This window comes from Dermacentor andersoni, chromosome 10 (assembly GCF_023375885.2).
Source record: "Dermacentor andersoni chromosome 10, qqDerAnde1_hic_scaffold, whole genome shotgun sequence".
Classification (NCBI taxonomy): domain Eukaryota; kingdom Metazoa; phylum Arthropoda; class Arachnida; order Ixodida; family Ixodidae; genus Dermacentor; species Dermacentor andersoni.
The window spans coordinates 105,813,036-105,836,782 of NC_092823.1; the positions used below are offsets into that span (position 1 = coordinate 105,813,036).

A 23,747-nucleotide genomic window follows, 5' to 3' on the forward strand; every position below is an offset into this window, starting at 1 on the left:
CCATGATGGGGTCATACTTTCTTGCAGAAAAAAATTACTAGAGGAAATTCCGACACAAGAGAAGCTCACAGAGAAACGGAGCCTTGACGTGATTGGTGGAACAAAGAATGCCAGTGAGGCCGATGTTTCGGAGACTCGTCTTCCTCAGGGGAGCAACTGCCTCCCTTAGCAACGCATATGCACGCATAGCTTACTCTCCCACACTGTCTGTTAAGGCGGAGGAGGAGAATAAGCCTGTGCCCAGGGTGGGTAGTGCACAAGGCTCGGCTGCGGGAGTTGCGGGATTCGATTCCACCACGGGACACCCACCGGTTTACACCATCTGGTTATGGTACAAGCAACCCCAGGCCAAGCGTGCAGGGTGTGTCACGGGTGTGTAGGGCGAGAGGGGTAGGTTGCTTGGGAGAGGTTTGTTCAGACGGTGGTGCTCACTGTGCAAGAACCAAGGCAAAAGCGAAACGCCAGCACTATTCATAAAGGAAGCCTGGCGGTCCCATGCCGCCAACGTCCCGAAAGGTGGGTGTCCTTCCATGTGTTTGAAATTGCCGCAGTAGCCGAGCACCAAGCCGAGAGAGCGCTTGTACGTGTTTTACCAGTAGGTATCCGGCGGCGGAATTCATCTGCCACCCGCAGCAGCGATATGTGTCCGACTATTCAACCAAAGCTGCGGTGGGGGAGACAAACTGATTGACGCGTCACCCCTAAGATGCAGGATAAAACTCGTCGTTAGCCATAGCCTGCTTAGAAGTGCTTGAATAAGATATTCGGAAAAGAAAAAAGGGGAAGGAGTGTTTAAAACTGTTAATATGGCTTTGCTGGCCACGTGCACGCCGTACGTGCCCAGATTTTAGTTTATTGTTATGATTGAAAAGTTTTCCCTTGTAATTTGTTTTGTTGTCGATAGGTAACTTCACAGTCAGCGACCACCTCTGCTGTTAGCCGATTAATACGTATTTTGAAATATGAAGAGTATGGGGTGTTCCGCAGTTGGTTGGTTTAGGTGCTTTGGCCGTGAGATATACAATTCAGGCTAAACGTGCCAAGGTTGCCAGTGGGATACAACAAAGTTTCAGCTGCGTCGTAGTGAGGGCATGTAAGGTTTAATTACACGCACCGTAGGATATGCTTGAATCTAATCCTAAGACCACGGGCGTTTCTGTTTGCACACTGATCAGAATGGAGTCAACCATCTCTTACTCAGCAGAACGAGTAGGCAAGTTGTACGCATACCATATATTTGTAGAGCACGACATGAGGCGTTACATCAGAATGGTTGCATTCTGCCCCCTCCTTCAGTTCCGCCGTGCCTCGGCCTTAGTTCATCCGAGATACCTTCGCAGACCAAAGACGTCCTTGTGAGGCGAAAACCGGCACGAATGCTACTCGAGCACGATAGCAGCACGAACAGCGGGCAAAGTTGAGGCTGAGCACTTAACTCTTTCAAGCTCAGAAACTTGTTCGTTGGGAGTTAACAGGCATGACCATTCGCCGTCCTCCCGGATGTCACTTAAAATTCGCAACTTGGCGTTGATGGCAGGTTTGAACACACTGTCCTACGTCATCTTTCATACAAAAAGACGAACTGTAGTAAATATTGCCAGAAGAAATTCTGAAGCCACAAGCATGAAGACTAGCCAGATTCATGTAGTACCCATTAATTCCATATAGTAGTTGAAGGGTTCTCAGTGCCTGAGGTCTTTTTTTTTCTTTTTTGTAGAAAGCTCTGTTCTTCTCAGCGATACCTGAGAAATTTTTTTTAGCCATGCGCTCTATGCATTTAATCGAAACCACTGCAGAGGACAGGTATTTCTCAATAAATTCATCGTCCCAGGAATTCCTCGAACGAGGAGTGTTGCTGAAAAGCAGGTTCTCGCTCAGTCAAGTGGCCGTGCTGCTTATACAGTGGTAAACTAGGGAGAGTCGGCGATGAGTTCCCCCCCCCCCCATTTGCGGCCTGTTCCTAAATACCGGGTAAGAAGCCCGGCATAACATACAGTTCAAAACACCGTAGTTCAAGCTTTGCTTCCAGACGCGACACTCGGTAGAATACCAACGATCCGCAAACGAGAAGTGATAAGCAATCCTTCCGTACACGACGTCCTTTAGCGCTTTTCCGAGCGCTATCAGTTCAGCGACAAAAAAAGAATATAGCACAAACACCTCCGGTTGTGCTTATCATTCGTTTCTATGGCAACGCGTATCGGGCAGCTTTGGTTCCGCCGCTAGGCCAGCCAGCCGGATTGACGCATCGTTTCCACAGAGCAAAGGTGGGTCGTTGTTTTCTCTCAATTTCCATTAGCGAATTGACGTGACTGCTGCAAGCCAGCTTCGGTTTCTATTATGGAAAATTCTTCTAATTGCTCATTGATTATTGTCGAGCACGAAAGCAGCACTTCGCAGGCAGTGTTAGGCGTTCAGCACGGACAGATTTAGAAGCAAGGCCTTACGCTCTAATTTCGTCGAGACTCGGTTTGTCTTTTCAGACAAATTTGCGCGCGAGCGTTGATTCTGTTAGAAAAACAAGGACGAAAGCTTAGCCGTTGCATTAACTATGACTTCACGTTTTCGGAGGCCAAGACATTCAAGTTTGCCGTCCTGTCTCAACTGCATAGACTAAGCCTCGCAATCCAGGCTTCACAAGTAGCGTCAAACCAGTCGGGATTTGACGTACTTCCGCGTTTCGCCATCTTCAACCGCATAAACTCTAACATGTACTTCTTGGAGCGTTTTATTAGAATATTTAACCAAGTCCTTTGAGTTATAAGTGTTTGCTTCTTTTGAAGAAGTATTCCGCACTTGCCAACAACTTATATGGATGCGCTTCCAGTGACGTGGTATGCTTGGAATTCGCGAGCTTGCGTAGATTTCCTCCGAAAAAAGCATACTCAGAACTGTCGGTGATACTTTTCTGCGCTAACCAATCTCGTGTCACTGTGTATGCCATGCGATCTTTAGTGTGGGCGAGTCGTTTTAGGATTATGTGCGTCTTCGTTTCTCGTAACTCCCATGCTTATCGCGCATCATTTCTGCAGTCGCTTCCGGAATTCGCAACTACCCGGTCGCTGAAGGACTGTACATGAAAAAAAGCTTAATTTCTTTTCGGTGTATTTTTATTGCAAAGTTAAACATCCACGCAGAGACATAAAGAACGCCTGGCAAAATATAAGCAGTTTTATATTAAAATCAGTCAACTATGTGTACAATACAGGGCGAGTACGTTTAACGGTTACCGATGAGCTTCAAAATATTTCCATGTCGTAAGCACAATATATACACTTAAGCTATGATGTTGACATTAGAGACTTACGGACGTTCACCCAAATTTCATTCCTCGGACACTGCCGTACACTTTTTTTTTTCAATTTCCATTCCCCCTTCGCGTTCCGCGAGTGCCGTCGACAAGTGTTCCCAAAAAAGTGACGTAGGCAAACGTACAGATGGTGTCCAAAACTCGACGTCTAAGACGTATTTCCGGCTCCTAAAATCATTTGCGCTGCATTTAGCCAGCGAAACATGCGCCTTCTAAATGCAGGCGTAGATTTGAAGACCACCTTTCGCGCTAGTTTTCAACAGCTTTCATCACAGCAGACGCCTGTTTGCAAATTGCCGGCGGACTCCAACTATGTAACCGTCAGTAACCGTTGTCAGATATTCTTAGACGTGCGTATCTAAATGTTCTGGAGAAGTAAGGGCCATGCGCCTCTGTAGAAATCTTGATGCGTATAAAATCCCTGCATAGGATTGTTTTGTTGTTGTTTTAAGTAGACACATCATCCCCCTACGCATCCTCCCCCTCCCAGCGATTGCATTCCGCCATGTTCTGTGGCGGTGTAAAAACCTTCGGGTTGTACATAGCCATTTTTATAATATGGTTGTCTTCCATAATTGTAAAATGTGAGCAGGAGAAACTAAAGCAATAAGCTAGCAGAAGTGCAGCATGTGCCGCCATGCGCGGCCACCGGTGTTTGTTGTGGCCGTGATTAGGGAAGCGCACGGCTCTTGTACGATTTCGCGGCATCATTTTCGGCGATTTGTAGCTCGTTATATGCCGTTATTCGTAGCTCGATTAGTAGCTCGTTATTTGTCCGTATACATGTCGTTTCGTTTATGTCTCACTTCGTCCTCGTCTGCTTAGCGCCGTAACCTTTGTTTTTAAATCGCGAACCTAATAGCTCAGCAACAAGTTTTGTTAAATCGTTTTATGCTGCATGAACCAGCTATATTCGTAGTTTCCGTGCGACATGCCTTTACGAAATGTAGTGTATTCGAAGAGTGACTGTGCTGGGTTAGCGTTCGTGTTGACCGCGCAAATGCCCAGTTCTTCACGCGCCTTGGAAGACAGCCGGAAACCGAGGAGTTATACTCGCGGACAACGTTTCTTGGCCCTGAAGCGAAGGCTACGGAAACCAAGCGCGCCTCTTTCAACGCTGCTGCAAGTAGTCCCGCAGTTTCGTTCGCGTTTTCTTACGTGGGAAATAGAAAACCATACTCTTTTTTGTTTTTCGCAGCACCTAATCTGAAACGAAGCGTAACATTCACCAGTCAGCTATCGGTATTGTATTTTTAGTTTGCTCTTTCGAGTTCTCGCACACCCGAAACCGTCACACGTTTTGCACATTCATCAAACGCAATATGGCGCCCGTGTCTTCTGGTGAGTGTTTGTCATTCGCCGTCCCGCCAATCAAATACTCCCCAGAGAGGCCCTTAACCAACTTCAGCAACAAAAGATTGTTGAAGCACACAAGAAATGTGTTTGCAGCGTCTGAGCGGAAGCCAAGCGAACCGATTTGGAGATCGCAACCTTCGGCATGCAAAAAGGGGTGAGGGAGTGAGTTGACTGCGGCGCCGGTTCTACCGATGGCAGCGTCGGTTGTGCGTCCACGTCATAACCGACGTCATACGGCTGCTTCGGAGCTCCGACGCAGGCTGCGAGGCTCGCTGTTCAGAACTTGGTACATATCGAATGTGAATAAACATTGATTCATGTCGACTTAATTGTATCTGCCTTCACTAAAAAGGTGGTGCGAGGTTGGAGAAACCGAAACCGGTGCCGAGCGCGCCCGGACTACATTGCGTAGGAATACAGTTATGTGCCGAAGCTCCGCCCCAGTAGCTTTGGCTTAATAGCCAAGTTGTCCGCAAGTGTAGTTTATTTGCACATTGTGCCGGCACCGCATACGTTAAAAAGCTTTTCCCTGATAATGAGAACGGTTTCCACAAAGTGTGAACAGCAACACAGAATTACTGAGAATAAAACATGTTGGCCTGGCCGTGCAGTTCGCCGTTAACAACGTTATACCACGCTTGGAAAAACATGGCGAACGGGAACAACTTCCAGTCGAAGGTCCAGCGCTGTCCGAGGTACTTCAAACGTTGTCGCTACTTGAGAACTCGCGGATCACACGCCCTGTGGGAATCGATGTTATGCGAAGCAGTGTGTGGGAGCCTACCAAGTTGACGAAGCGACCATGAGAGCACCAAGACGTAGACGGCCGTTTCATGACCTACATGACACCATGGGATGACACTCTTGTCATGACCGATCATTTATGTTCGTCAAACATTTCGGTCGTACTGTGCCAATTTTGGTACCTACCGAGTTAACAAAACGACCATGAGAGCACCAAGTAGGCGGCTGTTTAATGACCTACATGACACACATGTCACATGTCATGATGTTCATGTCATGATCGGCCGATGATGGATGGATTGATGGATGGATGGATGGATGGATGGATGGATGGATGGATGGATGGATCCCCCTTGGTGCCGGTGGGTGGGTGGGTGGGTGGATGGATGGATGGATGGATGGATGGATGGATGGATGGATGGATGGATGGATGGATGGATGGATGGATGGATGGATGGATGGATGGAAGAAATGGAGAGGAATTAAAAAGAAAAAGAGCAAACCCAATTTCAGGAAGACATGTGCCCCAGTCGCTGTGCTTCTCCGCAAATGCAACGAGCACGTGCTTGGTGTTCTCTCTCCTGTGCTTGATGCCAAGAGCTGCACAAGAGTCCACGAAGAGTTTGGCAGTGTAGTAGGACGAATTTTACGCTATGAACTGCTCAGGATAGCCGAACCGTGTAAGCACCTTGACCAGCTTCCCCATGGTTACGCGTGCCGACAGCTTTCGTAGTAGGAACAGTTCCACCCGCTTGCTGAGATGGTCTGTCATGACGACAAGGAATTGCTTCCCGCTCGATGTCCTGGAGTAAGGTCCCATATTAAGGTGCAGGTGAGGACAAAGGTGATTCGAACACGGGCGCGGTGGCCAAGTTGCCTTCCATTGCCTCAAGCAGCCTCGGGGAGAAGGTAGAAATAAAATCAAGCGTGTGCGCAGGCAATCCCTGACAGCGAGTGCGCAATCCGATTTTAACCGTGGCCCGATAAACCCAGAATTTAAGTTTAAGTTTCTTCTACGAGGCTGCCAGGGGGCAGTAACCTGTAGCTCGGCCACAGCTCCCGTGTTCCAATTACTTTTGTCTGCACTTGTAATAGGTCGTATATGGTCCATAAACCCCCCATGGTTTTAAATCGCACACTCTTCGTCGAGTTTTCTCAGTCGCTTCTTCATTTTTTCGTGACGCCAAGTGGGTCACACATGTGGCGTCAACGGAGTCAAAGCTGTAGATTGGTCCATATATACGAAGGACCACAATTCCAATGCGTCTGCTGGCGCGCCTTCGTCTTGGAGTCACACTTCCACCTCTTCCTCGTCGTCTCGCTTGCCTGTCATCGTCGATCAACTGAGTTCACCATGTTTGGCACTGCCCGTGCGGCGGCCACAGCGTGTACCCGTAGAGCAACGAATTACTAGTAAGGGCACTTTAACCAAACAAAAAACTATTGGCAACTTGACGTTCCTGCTGCAGTAGTGTGCACTTGTCTTCTAAATAGACGCGCTGCGAGGAGGAGAGAGCACCCGTGAGGAGGGTAACGAGAGCGAGGAAGAAACCGCTCACTCGCCTCCGAGCTCTGAGAGTTCTCAGTAGCCCGTTAGAAGTTGAAATGTACGCATACTGATAAGATGGTACAAAAAAGAAAAAGGAAGCAGCAAAAATACAGGAAACAGTTATAACACTACATTACTGAAGTAAACGGAAATCTGGTATATATAGGTACTCTCGGGAACAAAAGCAAGAGACCACGCGGCATCAGCAAACAATTTAAAACGACTTACGTCACAGACATGCAGCGTAATACTCTGCCAATTTGTTTATATTGGTTGAACGCGCAGACGTGGATTGGGCTGATTCTTCTGCAGCTTCACGCTGAAGCAGCGAACAAACAAACAAAATTTATACGCGATCTGTGGTTTCAAGGTGTTTTCTCGCGACTGTAAATGGTTGCCTACGGAAAACAGCACGGCTAAACAACATTCCCCGTAGTACTACCACAGTACATTTACACTTTAAAAAAAGTATAGCGAACAACCAAGCATGAAGAAGGGGAAACTATATTACCAACAGTTCACTTTTTTTTTATTCTGCTCCAGGTAAAAACTGTGTCACTCACACACTGAGACTTGAACTCTTTCTTTCTTTTTCTAATTGCGCAGAGCCATGACAGGCGTCGTATTGCTGCGAGATTTCGAATGCGGCATCCCCAAGGACCTGCGGGTTACTTTCGTCGATCAGTTGCCGGAGGATGCACTGTGTATTCAGTGTGACAACGTGTCGGCCCGATTGTACAGAGACTTGCTTGGCCATGGCTACTGCAAGTCATGTCGTGCCATGTGTGAGCGAGGCGGGGCCTTCGCGTGCGCTACTTGTGAAAAGGCATACAAAACTTGGGAGGTAAGGAGAAAGTTATTTCCTGCTGTAAGAACTAGAGATGCGCAAACACCCGCCGCTTCGAATATACGAATCGAAAAGTCGCTTGTTGTTCGAATTTCCCTTTATTACAGGATTTGCTTATCAAATTACCGAATCGACTTTCTTTTTCAAACATGTCCGATGACAGAGTTTATTGGAGTTGGCATGGACAACGGGGCGAACGCAAATGGTGACTGATACGAATTTATTTTGCTACACAAGTTTTGTGCTTCGCGCAGGAGCACCAGTTACTCGTCGAGTGCATGCTGCAGCCAACTTCTGCGGGACAATGTTCTGTCATTCAAAATGAATGTCTCGCCTGCCGGCAGTGCACTAATTAGTGGCCTCGGTTTGTCTAAAGCCGTATTTTGGTCGATCTCGTAACGCTTTCATTCATTTAAAGTGATGCGCACTACTTTAGGCCTAGCTAGCCTCAAAAGAGAATTACGACAGAACTGACCTCCCAATGACTGTCGGCGGTAATGCGATTAGCTCCTAGCAGAGTTGCGACAACCCATATATTTGAAGTCGACTTTCATTTCCCATCAGTTGTGGTCATCGTGATAGTTCCGTTGCTTCGGCTGTATGCAACATACTCCGGTATCTCACTTTGCTATGCACTTAGAATGCTGTGCACTCAACTGACCGGATGTCAAATCGTCAACAGCGTACGGTTATCGAATAATGTAAAGCAACTATTATTTTACTTTATTTATTAAAATAAAAATAAGAGAAATTTAGTCACCCTATAATGGTGAAGACTACTACTCCTTTTCACTAATAGTAATAATGAGAACTTGGCCCCTAGTATACATTTTTTTACTTTATTGGGAAGTCCCAAAATATTTGAAATTCGACTGTATATTCGAAAGCCGCTTCACTATTAAATTCTATTTGGTTGGTTCAAGAATTGTGCAGACTAAGTCGAACAAAGAAATACCTTCGCAAATGTGTGCCAATACAAACAACTCGTACGTCGGAGACAACGAAGCTGCCATGAAGTTCTCACGTCCTACAGAAGTCCTAGGAATATGTTCTGCGACTACCTGAAATCTACCAAAGGCTTTACAAGCGTTTCACTGTACCTGGTGCCATTTCTTCGTCATACCAAGGCTTTTCGGAGTATTTATACCAGGGGTTTCAGTGAACACTTTCAATTTTTTTTAATTGCCCTTGCGATATAGCCCAATTCTAGTCCATCAGCTGGTCTACTCGAAGAGGCGGACGTTACTCGCAAAATAAATTTAAATGCATAATCGACTAATTCACTAAAATTCCCTAAATCTTTTTTACCTAGTTACCTAAGAGCACATATTGCAATTTACAATTTCTAGCTGGATAATTCGCAAGGCGGATCCACTTGAAACGAATTCTTGGGATCGCACCAGTCTCGAGATACTAATTCCAGAGCTTTGCAGAAAAATGGATTGGCGTTCCAGTTACTTTTGTGTTTCACTGCACAAAACGATTGTTTGTCAAGTGGAACGACAGTGAATTTTTGTAGTAAGTTTGACGGCGCATTTCTCGTAAATGGTGTCATCCACAAAATTATTTTCAAGTGGATATGCCTCGTAGTCTCACACGCTAGAATTTGTACATTTTCAATATGTGTCATGAGATTAGTTTAAAACTTATTTATTGCAAATTTGTTATTAGTCGAATATGCATCTTTTTTTGTGTGTGGAAGTAATGTCTGCCTCTTCAAGTAGAACAGCTAATGGACTATAACTGTGCTATCTCACACAGGTATTTCTTAATTTGAGAGTGTTAGCTGAAATACCCGGTACATACCGTTATAGCATTCGAATGTTCCTACGTGCCATGCCGACTTTACCGATGCCGGCAGCTGCCTGCGTGTGCCGTCGGCCTTGTAAAGCTGCGTTGCTGAATTTTATTGTGATACAGTTGCGTGCAATGTGAGCTGCAACATTTAGGTCGTGATCGAGGGGTTCCAACACTGCGGCAATGTCAGCATAAGAAAAAATTTGTTTTTTTTTAATTACCAATAATTATAACGCTGATAGCACTGCACTGTTTGACCACCGGCATCAAATGTTTCATCCTACTTCAAAGTAGCGAGAACAGTTCCCAGGGAATAATTACGCAATGTGTGCATCGTGTGCAGTTGCAGAATGCATTCGCAAGGACGTTTTAAGAACATTGACTAGATCAAGCATGCATTTTGCCTACTTTCTCTCTTAAACTCTGCGCTGCGAATTGTAAAGATGACTTCGTGGTCTGAGCTCAATCAGAAAGTGCTGCTTACCTTTAGATAACCATGATTTCTTTCTGGACAAGAGGACGTCGATGTAACAGTGACTTACGTTTTTTTTTTCTTTTTTCAAAGCTTACGGCAGATTTTTCAGCACCAGACAAAATAAAAAAATTGAGAGTCATCTGCCCCAAATCGAGTGAACGTGAACCTGTACACATAACCTTCAGCGCCCTAAAGGTACGAAACTTTCATTTACAATATTTTACCTAATAAACACCTCTTCGTCGACATTTTCAGTCAATCTGTCGCGTTAAAGCAGTTCGGGCGAACCTTAAGTTCTCGGAACGGGCGTCAGATATGAGACACGTGCTAGGTCTGAGCGCCACAGCCGACCAACCAGATCTGCCGCACGAGATCTAACACCACGAAATATTAGTTCCCTTTCTTCGCGAAGTAAGCTACCCCAATGATTTAATATTCACTGCAAGGACACGAGAAGCCTCGTATACGCCATGTTTAAACGAAATTTTACATTCCTGAGGTGTGCATCGCGATTAGGCATACAATTAGGCATACAACGTATACCATACTTTGTCATCGGCAGTGAATAATCCACAAAGTACCAGAAGCCTCCTAAATAAAACAACGCAGGTATAGTCGAGTAAGCCTAATAATATAGTCATAACCGGTAGTCATGCATGGCTTCGGTAATATTTTACTGCGAAATTAAGTGTTCATTTCAGGGACTAAATTTGATTTATCTCTCCCTCCCTGCTCCACTTCTCTCTCAATAATAAAGTATAACATTGCTTTGTTGCTAAAAAAGTCTGTTTTATTTGTTGTTGTTTTTTTTTCAGGCCCACCTCAAGCACTGCTTTTGTAATGAGGTCGCTAAGAAAACTGAAGGATCGAGTACACGCTCTTACGCCACGGTAATAAGTTCCAATTTTTATCGTAAGACAATGATTATCGATACGTCGCTGTTGCCAGCAAAACTGTCACTTCTTTAAATGTTACTGTCATTGCACTAACATTACCACCCGTCGAAAATGGTTAGATTTTTTTCCCTTTACTGTGCATCTTCAGATGCTCCCCATCAGAGAAATGTTATCCTTGAAGCAGTGATACACATCTTCAATATTTCGTGCTTTCTGACTTGTTGATTTGCCGTTGAACTTGTCGCCTTTTCGTGACGCCCTCTGTTAGATAAGCACGAGTGCGCATATTTTTGGCAGGTGCGCTCGCCTCCACCATCAGCAAAGCAACAAAGTGCCGCACACTCGGCTGACAAGAAAGAAGAAACCATCGTTGTAAAGGTAAAGCATACAAGCATCCTAGAAGTGCCAACGTCTCCTGAATATGCTTTTCGTTACGTGAGCCTGCCAAGGCGTTCCTGCTCGAAAAAAAGTTTTTGAGAATTCCGCATCCTCACCGGATTAGGTCACTGCATACAGACAAGCAGGTTGCGTATAGAGCACGCTCTTACAGTCGCGTCTGTAAAGCATCGAACTGCTGCACGACGCCAAAGCATGTGAAGTTATAAGCGAAAGTCAGTGAGCCCTTCCTTTCGAAGGAGATGCGCTTCCTGCAGGACAATCAATGTTGCACGGATGAGTGTCTCTACGTCAGACGCGCTGCCTACAACGTCACCAATTGTGGCACGTGACTTAAGCGTATCATCCAATACAGAACACGCGGAATCATTGCCAGAAGTGCGTCGCGCAGGGCAAGAAGCAGGAAAAAAATAACGAAGGCTGGTCTCGTGACGAAAACATGGCTTGTCGCAGGGCGCTGTTCGTGGCAAAGAGAGGGTGTTTGCAGGTTGGCAGTGAAGCTCGTCTTCCAGCAGCAGGGAATTGCATCACTTCAAATTGACTTACCTCCTGTGATAATGAAGTAATCTTTTAAAAAAATTATTGGGGTGAAACGCTCCCTGTAGATGGCGCTTTACCACTTCCTTTGTTTGGAAGCAGGCAAGCGACTGATGGAACCGGAGCTGTTGCAAGGGGGGGTATGTACACAGTATAGTGATATAGGTCTTAAATGTGGAAGGTAAGATCGAGATCTGATAGGCAGAATGATAGATATCAATAGATGTAGTAGACCTAAATCAAGCAGGCTAGGGAAACATTTGACCCTGCCCCATTTCTCAGGGGATGTCAATAAACATCATAATCGTCATGATGTATAACCAAAAGTTTCGATGGGGTCTGGTAAAATACCCTTTCGCCTGTCATTTCAGCCTACATACACTATGCAGCAGGGCACTGGACAGTCCACCACCTACGCCCAGTCCTGAACCTAATTCTGCACATGTTCCACACTGAACTTGGAAGTTCGAGACCCACGTCTGTGACGGGCTTTCTATATGAACCTCCGGCCATATCCCACTTAATTTTCCTGAAGTAGAGAGAGAGGGGAGTACTTACTCGGCAGCATAAATGGAGATGTCAGCCTCAGTGAAGCCTCAAATCCCTTACTCCAGGCTGGGCAAGGGATTTAGGGGAGTAACAGAGCTAGGATGTGAAGAGTAAGCAGGGTGGTATAACGAAGTTGAAAAAAGCCTCCTTCCCGCATCACACTACATGCATTCTTGTTGGCGGGTGTCGACGCTACTGCAGCGTAGGCAGGACACCGTCTATAGCGTTCGTTATTTTCGCTGCTGTCCGCGTGACTGGTGAGCAGTATGGCGCCAGATATGACGACCAGCGCGCTATATTACATTTGGGTGTCACGAACTTACAGGCGCAATGTTAAACCCGTGCAGAGTTAGTTTCGGGCAACGCAAAATGTGCCTCGTCCTAGACAGCCACTGTGTTAAGGGGAGATTGCTCGAGCATGAACTATCAATAAAAAGGTCCGTTGGATACTCATGCCTGTTTGCACATTATCGCGCTTGTACGTGCACACCAAGGTTTAAAAGGGCGCTAAAGGCAGGTGTGCCAACGTGGCCTATAAAAATACCATTTCAGAAACCTCGCAGCGCTTGTTTCGTGCCAACAAGATACTTAGTTTAAGAGAAAATTGCGTCTGAAGTGTCTGCATACCTCTGGAGTAATTCGTATCGCCCGCAGTCCCAATATTACATACGTCATCACCGCCCTTTACTGCCGTCGGTGAGTAGAACGGCGTCCGACAGCCGGTGCTGCGGTTTCTTGCGCAAAACGCAAAAGCGTCGTGAGGAAAGGAGCAAATTAAGACAGAGCCGACAGTGCCAAAGCAGAAACGGCAGGCACCGAAGCGTAAACGCTATCTTCAATGTTCTTCGCGATGAGCCTTGCTCTCCGCCACTTGCAGTTCGCGTGAGTTCGCGTGAGCCAGCTTAATTGCCACCAGACTGCGTGATAACGAAACTACTAAAACTCGAAAGCGCCGGTGGCTCAGAGTCGAGCGAAAACGAAACCTTTAGACGACCCGCGTCGTTGCAAACGGTAACGTCAAAGAGTTACTTTTTTTAACAATGGAATGGAAGTAAATACGTAGCATTTTCTTGTCTTATGATGCAACGCAATTATCTTTTTATTATGCATGGTTGTGTGTGTACTGGTTAGAAAACTATTATGGATCGCACCATCGTCGGTCTAGAACTTGACGTCCTGGTGGAGTCTCGAATCGTATCCTGCATTCAGCTGGATTTCTCGATTACTAGACCCCTGTTCTCGATACTCAACTGACACGTTCAACGTTCTCTAGCCATAACGTGTCCCTTTATCTCGGCTTAATATTTCTCTTCGTGCCCCTTTAAGGGTACAAAATTGTTGCTTGCTCACAAAGAACAAGAAACACGTAAAATCACTTAAGCCAAGTTCATCATGCGAAATAGCGATTTGTGTTAGCCGGCCATCCATCGCCCTGTCTTCGAAATAAATAGTGATATTATATTAGTAATTAAGGGAGAAAAGGAGGACGTATGAGGCTATAGGTGGATTATATCAGATTACGTTAACGGCCTTTCCGTACACTCACCTCTCATTGCACACGCGCGGGTGTAGGCATGTTTTACCGCGTAGGCCTTTCTTTTTTTTCTGATTTCAACACGTGTCCTGTTGTTCTCCCCGCTGTGCAGTTCCACGCGCGGTTTTCTTCACATTGCATGCGTACCATGTCGCTTTGATGTCAGTCCTTCTCTATTAAACTAAATAACATATCTTGCTTGTTCTGCTAGCCTGTATAGCTTTACCTGAGATGGCACTCCTTGATATCATTTATTGCTTGCTGTTCTAAAGGTCAGCGTGTGCCCCGTGTGCAGCGCTGAGATGCCCAAGAAACTCATCGGAGGTCACATGAAAGAATGTATTCAAAAGCAACAGGACAGCCTCCACTACCTGGTGTCACTCCCTGAGGTGAATATTGCTTTTTCTTTTCTTGTTGTGATGGCAATTATATGGACACTGCAGGCGCATTTCTGCCGTCACCGTGATACTCTGCATGAAATCCAATCCTGATAACATTGTCGCCGTGTGCTGTATGTGAGAATGAAATCTTGAGAAGGGCTGCCGATGGTCATGGCTCAATCTCGTGCGCTCAAGGGGGGGGGGGGGGGGGGGAGCGGAGTTAGTTCGCGCTGAAGCGAGACGCAGCGCGAATGTCAGTTCGCTCGCCGCTGCTACCGCGCTTCCTCACTCCAGCATTTTCACAGCGAGCTTCCACGTCATCGAGCTAGATGTCTTCATGTTTACCTGCGCGCGTGACAGCGTGGTCGTCAATGTAGTTAGTAAGCGAATGTTTACAAGTTTGTACAACCTTTTCTAGAGCAGACAATTCCGTACCCTTGCGTTTAAGGGGCCTCGTGAAGCGGTAGTGCTAGCTCCATAATCGTAAATTTTATTCTGTGATCGTTCTGTAACATACATTTTGCACTCTTAGCACACGTCACTGCCATGCGCATTATTTTAATGCCTATCTATCTTGCGCGCTTTACAACGACTGATATTTAGGCCATTTTGCAGCCATGTAGCATCTACATATTGCAGTACATCTGCCCATCGCATTGACAGATCATTGTCACCGCATTATCACTTGCGTGGCGCTCTTTGGCCATATCTGGCCCTTGCACCATTAAACAAAACACATCATCATGAGCTCACACAGCCAATAAAACTACTATCCTTGCTTCGCATAGCTGTCTACTAATTTCCTATCGCGTTCGATGCTTCGCCTTTCGGGCGAAACTTCGACATGTTTACTTTTCTTTCCGACGCTCATAACAAAACAGATGGGCGGTCGGCGTGCATAGTGTGCAATTAACTTAAATGCAGAATGTATCAAATATGCTACGCCGAATTTGATGTCTCGAAAGGCTAACTGAAGTTATGGGAAATTGAATAGAAAGGCCTTAGTTGTGTTATTGATAGGGTGGAGTAAGGTTTCAGTGGTGGGTATAGCACACCAATTGTAGTTACTTATATCTTATAGTAATTAAGTTATGACTGAATAAAAATATATTTCTTTATTTCTTGTTCACAGACTCTCCATGTCCAGGAATAAATGTCAACAATTTGCAGCAATTTTCGTCGACGGAAATTCTATTTAGGCAGTGCAGGGTTACAAAATGAAAACAACGTTAGTAATTGCGTACCATCTCATGAGGTTTGAATTTTTGTTCGCAATATAAGGCAGAGGCCAATTGGCCCGACGTATTGGCTTCCTCGTAGCCTTAAAAAGGCCACCGATACAATGGCTTCTCAAGTCATTTCTGACTGGTATGTTGCATACCAGAAAGGCCTATTCCTCGCCTAAATGCCATACGGTTGCGGAAGCGGGGGACGCTGAGCTGGATGGTTGAACATGTTTTCTGACGGTAATATAGCACAGAAAACGCAGTGGGACGGAAGGAATGAACAAACATCACGGAGAATATTGTGGCGTTTGTTAATTCCATCCCTCTGTTTTTGTTTCACGCACTCTTCTGTCATCAAAAGACACGTTGCTGTTAACTGGGAACGTGTCCATATGCGCGCAGAATTTGCTGTCTCTATGTGTGTTCGCACAAGGAACACATGGTAATGTACAGAGCCCGGGGATTCAAACGCGATAATTGGGCCACACGGCGGTCAGCAGAGTTCGCACTGGCGGTCTGCTCTTGGTGACCACTGGGAGACCGAACACAGTCACAATGCTCGGAAACAACTCTGGTTTTCGACGTATACCACAGTGAATCACCTCGGTACCGTGATGAGTACTGTACCTATGCACACAAATGAAGTCAAAGTGCTGTCTATTTGGCTCGATGTGCTCGCGGGGCGTGCTGAATTTCAATGACGTCTGGTGGTACTCGAAATGTATTTCGCGGACGTTTGCTTCTCTTTGGTGACGAAATAGTGGCCTTGCACTACTTACGCTGGTGTCGCACAAGCAATTTCGATTGTGATCGAGCCGGATCTGGACCAATTTGCTAAATCATGATTGGCTCTTTAGCGCAGGCTTGTGGAAAGGAGCCAATGATGATCGAATGTGGCCGCATTACATCGGTATAGGTGTCATTTTTGCTGAAAATCAGTGGCACAAAAATGATTAGGGACCCTAAAGGAAAGTATTAGGCTCAAGTGTATCAATATATTGTCTGTAGAAGTATATCCCTTTGTTGCCTAGAAGATAGCCGCAGGCGGCCCGGTTGCTGCTCCTCAATTTAACCCGCCCATGACAAAACGGATGAGCTGACGTAATCTCTACGTGACCTCCATCAATGCCACACAGTAACAGTCTGTGTTGACATTACATTAGAAGTTCCATAGTCCGCTACAGGTGGCGCCACTTCGATTTTCCAGTTCTGTAATTTCCTCGTTTACAAGATATCTCGTCTGGCCACGTATGGCGAATTCATTATTCGATACCTAATCGTTCAATCTAGCCTGACAATATTTTTCCTTTAGTGACTATTTAGGCAGTACACATATGACATCAATTTGGTTGAATTTTATGGAAGGTACATGCGGTTAAGGGAGGACTAAAGATAAGAGGTTAACGGAGCGCAACATGAAAACTTGTGATCGAGTACATCTTCAATTCTTACCTCTTGTTGCGTTTGCATACGACAAATACGCTTTGTTCGTTGCTCACCTGAATGCTGCTGGACATGTATACATATAGTTCTTTAATGGTTCCCCTAAATTGCGCCCCCTGTTATCTGTTGGTCCAAATAATCTTCAATATTGTAGGTGACAAGGTACTATTAAATTGATTCATTCATTCATTCTTTCATTCATTCATTCATTCATTCATTCATTCATTCATTCATTCATTCATTCATTGATTGATTGATTGATTGATTGATTGATTGATTGATTGATTGATTATGTGTGTGGGAGCCCATAACAGCACGCTTTTCCCTAAAAATCTCCTGCTGTGATTTTAATTTTGTTCAAGTGACTTTGTGGGTCTTGCTCTTACCGGAAAATCTAAAACATATATTCTCGCTTTAACGTGTGTTTGCTGTCATATTCCAGCAAGAAATTCCGGAGAGCTTCAATGGCACTGGGCGACAGGACCCTTTCGATGAAGTAAGAGTTTCACCAAGCTTTCTTAAATGTACAAGTCCGATGCCCAAATACGTTTTTGCCTCTTCGATACTAGATGTCTAGATCTCCCTGAGCAAAAATACAGGCTCCTGTGATGAGTGTGTGCATCCAACAGCACCTCTCAGTATAGGCATTGTTTGCTGGTGAAGAGTTATTTGCTAATTCTCTGCTTCGACTCACAGGTTGGCATGTCGCATGCAGCTAACAAGTTCACTGCGGAGCACACCAGTCCTTTCGAAGTAAGCACAACGCCACTTTTTATGCACTACAGTTTCGTCATTACGTCACGACCAGTTTTCATGTTGGATGCAAAATTGAGCTCCATAGCTGTAATAGGACATACACTAGTAATTCTGTTAACTAATACTACTATTGTTAGAACATCTGGTTAGTAAGATTATTCTTACTATAGTAACACTATTGGTATCATAGTAGTTTAATGCGCGCTATTAGTTCTAATAATTAGGCGTATTTAATAATAATTCGGCGTGATTAGAAGATAGCATTCAAGCTTTGGTCGATCAAATCTATCTTTTAGAGAAATATGCAGACATATATATAGCGAGATAGTGTGATATATATACGGATAAATATAACATAGGCATATGGAAATATAGGGATGAAGAAATATAGAGATACATATTATCGAGATACATGATTATTGAGAATGATAAGTATACATATATCCACACGGCTTCAAACTACGCCGGCGTACTACTAGCCATACAACTGCATACCTACACCATCATAACCAAATCAACAAACTTGGACGTGTTCACTTAGCAGCAAGCTTTATTTACCTGCCAACAAAAGTAATCCTTAAAGGACATCTTTGCCTAGGCACGGCACACGTTGAAGAATAGCTCGTGTAAAGTTCACTTAACGACAGCTTGAATTTCACGTCACGCCTTCGCACACCAGGACCACTTTTTACGTCGCACGAACTGCCGTCCTGTTCTTGAGCGTCAAGTTCAAACTTTATTTTTTAAAGCAAAATTTAGGTTGACTACAGGGATAAGAGCTGTTCTATGGAAGCTGGACTGGGTCCTGGAGAATCCTCCACTGTCAGCATGTAACGGGGCTTAAACTCGATAGTCGAGAACTTCATAGATCGACACGAAAATAGGAGGTTGTATTTACAATGAGCAGGGGGTGTACAAACAAATTAACAATTACTATATTCACTAAATATTCGTCCTAGCCACCAGAGCTAAAACCATCATTGTAGCCTACTCGCTTTAAATGAAGGGAATATAACATGTAAATGAACGCTAGCAAATTTAAATTGCAATAACTACCCCGCAGCTCACAAGTGGATGTGTTCAAATGTCCATTTCTTGTTCTAAGAGTAGACGAATAAAATGGTCACGTCTAGGAACATTATGTGGGTGCTGACTGCTTCAGACCCTCCGTAAATGAACTTCAAGCTTTGCATAACGTTTGCTAACGACTTCCTACCTAAATTAGGGCGTGTCGAGTCATCATCCATCATGTGCTTGTGGTGCACCAAGTGAGGTCATCTCACATTTGCTGTTAACTTCTCCGTTTTATATATATATATATATATATATATAATATTTTTTAAGGACGGCAGTACATTCCGCGCGGAATTTTTTTCTTGCGTTCAACCTAGCCTCTAATACTAACAGTGTTAATAGCGTGTTCATTGGAACCTATTCATAAATCTGGGTGTGTTGCAGCTTTCGAAGCACAGCAAAAAAACCTTATTTGTTAGACCTCTGTTCTGTGATCCTATTGATGGGCCCTCTGTCACGCTGTTTAAATCTGTCGTTTACTGCGCATGCCTTTGAAGTTCAATTTCTCTTTCAACGTTGTACATAGCTGCGACGTTACTTTCTCCAGCATTGTTTTCTTTTTCGGCTTTTCCGTGTGCATCAGAATTTCTGTCAAGTAATTTTAATCAGTAATAGCACCTTAATCCCCAAAGAAGTGAGGTGGAGTGACAAGAAGCACATGATTCCAACATCTCCACCTAATCGCCAAGTGAAACGTAACCTAATCTGAGTTTTATATTTTGGGACCTCTGTCCTCACACGTAGTTCTATGATTCTCATTGCTTAAGAATCCGTACGCGCTCGCGATAATTCAAGCAAATGCCAACATCAATAAATAAGCTTAACACTGCTTCTCTTTCTTTCTTTCTTAGAGCCGCGTCTACCCACCCAGGAATGAGCATCCTGTATCTTCAGCCGAATCCTCCGAGGTGAGTAGTTTTCCATTTCTATTTCCTTGTTGATACTACGTTTTAGTGTTAACCTTCTACGTGTTACCTCTCTCGCTTTTGTTTGTTCTTAAATTTCGCAGCTCGCTCGTCTGCTGCAAGAGGCTCTCTCGAAGATATCCCATTTGGAAAACGAAGTAACAGAGGTAAGAATAACACTACACGATCTCTGAAACGTTGTTATAGCCAGAAGAGAGAGAAAATGAAAGAAAAGTCAGGGAGGCCAACAAGACGCACGTCCCGTTTACTACCCTACGCAGGAAAAAGAGGGTTAGGAGATCAAAAAAAAGAAAGCGAAAGGAAACAATCAGGGCGTCGCTTCGTCTTGAGGTGCTCAAAGAAACAATACGGTCTCCCTTTCAGGAAGTGCAACAAGAATAGAAAAAAACAATATGCAGATCCCACGCACTCTGGGAATCGATGCAAGCGAAGCTTTTTGTGCTGTTCTCGTTGATCGAGGATGAGTGGCGATGATGTTAACGGTGAATGTTTAATTTCTTCAACGTTGAGTCTTACACGAGAGCGGTGAGTGGATGTTAAACGTTAACTTGCGCGCACCACTGCTGTTTGTCTGCATTGTACACAGAACACACAGGGAAAAGTGCTTGCTTCAGGCGTTGTTCTGCGCAGTACTTCGTAACCTCTGAGAGGGTTAAGCATTGTCATTGTCTCAGATGGCGCATCGCTGCCTGGCAGAAGTATGAAATTTGAATTGTACATGCGGCTGTACATACCGAAAGCATAATCGGATTATGAAGCACGCCGTAGTGACGGAATCCAGATTAATTTTGACACCGAGAGGTTCTTTAACGTGTCCCGAAATCTAAGTGCACGTGCGTTTTCTATTGCGGCGCCGTCGAAATGCGGCTGCCACGGTCGGGGTCAAGGCCGCTACTTCGAGCAATGCCATAGCCTCAAAGCTACCCCGGCGGGCACAGAAGTGTTGATTTGACGTGTGACCGCTTCCGTAGTGTAGCCTAGACCCTACGGTGCGCTTTTATGCGGCTCTGCTCCTGCACGCCCTGCGTAAGTTCGCTTGACAAATTTGCAGAGTGCTTATTTTTCAGAAATATGAGAAACGTACCGTACCGTACCTCGAACTTAATTCATCCCGCTTGCCCGCAACAGCTGTCGTGTCCATAGAAGTGGCGTTTCCTTGCCTTCTCACGTCACATGCCCCCCTCCCCCCTTTGCATGGGAACTGTGAGAGAGGAGTGGCGAGGTTGTTAGTGATTCGTTTAGCGAATGTGGTGGTTCTACCCATCGTCTGCGTCATCTCCCCCTCCTCTCTACTATTCTATCTAGCTTACCTCTTGACTTGAACGTAAGTAGAAAGGTAAGCGCTGCAATTTCTGCAGTGCTTTTGAGGGGTGTCACGAATATTTACAGTACTCAAGAGGCTAATGTGGCGATGCCCAGGGAGCTCCGGAGGGCACTGCGCACATTCGACACGGTGCAAAAGTCCAAACGAGTTTCCCGCGTCGCCTTTATTCTCTGCCGCGCTCCTGTGATGTATGCACATCCTCTGAACCACCCCCTGACGTGGTTTCAATAATAGTCCAGTTGCCTTATTTAAACCGCGTACTGGAACGCGTCACCCATATTTTACGGCTCATTTTGAAACATTGCCAACACATATCACTTTCCAGCACTTGTTAAGTAATTTTCGCTAAGGCATTAATCCACGCCTGCAGTTTAATTCGACAAAACACTGGCCATAATTCCTCCACCATTTCCCTGTCAACGGGGTGATATTAGCTTAATTTATCTCAGTAGCGTTCACAGTTCTCCCCAGACGCACTATAATATCAGCTTTGTTCGTGACACATTACATTTAAGAAGCTACTTCTCACTTGCACACGTAATCTCCTGCTAAATCTGTATCATGTGCTAAATGTGTACCTATAACGTGACCCTTATTTCGGGAAAATCTAAGCAAGGTATACGTTATTTAGTCCACCGATGTCACCGGAGAAACCAACTGCGAAAGGCGTGTGATCGCTTTTTTTATGAAATAAAAAAAACGAGAGTTAAGTAATTTTGATGCTTCTAATTAGGCCGCGAACGTGAGAATCTCGTTACAAATGGCACTTAGCATGGCCCCCCTTTCTGCAAAATATAAACCCAGAGTAGCCTACAGTTACGTCGGGTCATTGGGAAGTGTACATAGCGGCCGTGGAACATTTTCTAACACTTGAGTACATGTTTTTACAAAAACTGTATTTATTCCACAGGCATAAAACTTCCCGGAGAGGTTTGCCATTCGAGCACACGCAAATTTCAGCGCCTCTGATTAGACCTGTTCACAACGTTCGAGAGCAGTTGAATACGTAATTTATTGACAAGGCCCCATTTAACCGACTCAGTTTCAACTTTGTACACCTCACCCGTTACCTGCCCTGATAGTCATGAAACTTGAAGAAGCCACCTCGTTTACTTTACCGAGGGGACCGGGCAAACGTCCCATCACGCATAGAAAAACTAAGGGGTCAATAATTCTTTGTAATCCTCACATACTTACGAAACATAGAAAAAACGGCCACTATTTACTACTCTTTTTTTTTCATTTAGTCAAAGTAATATTCGTTGGGGTGGGCCTTTACCCCACAATTCCAGAACACCATCTTACATCCAAAAATGTTTTAAGAACTTGTTCACATTTATTTCTCGCCATAGAAACTATATAGGTAGGAAGAAAACAGTGAAGTAATAATTGATTATAAACTAATTGGCACCGTAATTATTTAGCAATTAGTTTTCTGAACCATGCGCAACAGAAAACTGCCTCCAGCGTATCAAAAACTCAAGTATGGTCTCGACATTCGGTTCCTAGTGCTTATATGAGAGGTTTAAGCATCAAATTCAGTGTATCATAAATGATACACTGGGTCTTGTTGGTCATTTGTGAATGTGTGAACGCCGGCATTCCCACAGTGAATGTGGACTTTGTGAATATTCATAAAATAATGATGCCGGAGTGAAACGTTTCTTTAAAAAACTTCTGCACTCCGAAATGCTCGGAGAAAACGTCCACGCTCGGTGTATTGCATGGGATAACAGCGCTTGTATCTTATTTTCCAACCCGTTTGCAACGTTTTTCCCCAAGCCCGAAACTTCTAGTTGAAGGCACTCTTCTTGGTATTGTCTCCTTGCGTAACTCATGACCTCCTTGGCACGTGCTACCAAAACGATCAGCAGAAAGCGAACGTGACCGTCTAGATGAACATAAATTCACGCTCTCTACTTCAACCGTAACATTCGACGCCATCAGCTTAGGGTCAAGAAAACTTTTTTTTTCAATCTACCTTGCTGTATTCTGTGCTAATCGAACGCAATACGCTGGACAAAGACATAAAGAAAAAGAAACTACTACCAATGAACTCAGCCTAGTTTCTCCGTATATAGTCATATGAGCATGTGCGTTTATATTCCATCTGTGTGGCCGATTTATATTAGACAATTTAGTTGAGCGTACGCAACTTATTATGTACGCTATATGGTATAGTGTAGCGTACGCTAAGCAGCGCATGTTTTTTACAGTTTTAGTTTGCCTGCGAGATCTTCGAATCTCAGAGGCCATATGCCATCGTTGCGGCTATTTCCCAACTGCAGCGATAGGTGGCGCTGACACCTCAAACGTTTCTTTCGTTAGGCTTCGGCTCATTAGAAACGAGAAGCGATCTTGAAAACACCACAAGGTTATTCAGAATACTCTGCCGTCGAAGCGGCCTGAGACTAAGCGAAAGCCGTTTACACAATGAGTTGCTGCGAACGAAGTGCATTTTACAAAAGCAACGCCACATTCAATTCGAAGCGGGCAGCCGGGACCGCCGCCATGTTTCACGCATACTCCACAAACCACGCAAAGACGTTTACGCTAAATCTGAGAAATAGCGTGCGTACGCTATAGGCTATGGGTCGTTTAGCGTTCTGCGCATGCGCAGTGACGACC

The 23,747-nt window shown here is 44.9% G+C and overlaps 1 protein-coding gene across 1 annotated transcript in view; it reads left to right on the plus strand.

Annotated features, from left to right (window-relative positions):
- The first annotated feature begins 2,182 nt into the window (after nt 1-2,182).
- LOC126544587 (uncharacterized) overlaps nt 2,183-23,747 on the plus strand; it is a 33,080-nt gene continuing 11,515 nt past the window's right edge. The window contains exons 1-10 of the mRNA XM_055077760.2: nt 2,183-2,267; nt 7,566-7,803; nt 10,169-10,273; nt 10,894-10,968; nt 11,272-11,352; nt 14,263-14,379; nt 17,482-17,535; nt 17,736-17,792; nt 19,721-19,777; nt 19,879-19,941. Coding sequence (XP_054933735.1) covers nt 7,570-7,803; nt 10,169-10,273; nt 10,894-10,968; nt 11,272-11,352; nt 14,263-14,379; nt 17,482-17,535; nt 17,736-17,792; nt 19,721-19,777; nt 19,879-19,941 — 843 coding nt within the window. The 5' untranslated portion in view covers nt 2,183-2,267; nt 7,566-7,569. The remainder of the gene's footprint in view (nt 2,268-7,565; nt 7,804-10,168; nt 10,274-10,893; nt 10,969-11,271; nt 11,353-14,262; nt 14,380-17,481; nt 17,536-17,735; nt 17,793-19,720; nt 19,778-19,878; nt 19,942-23,747) is intronic.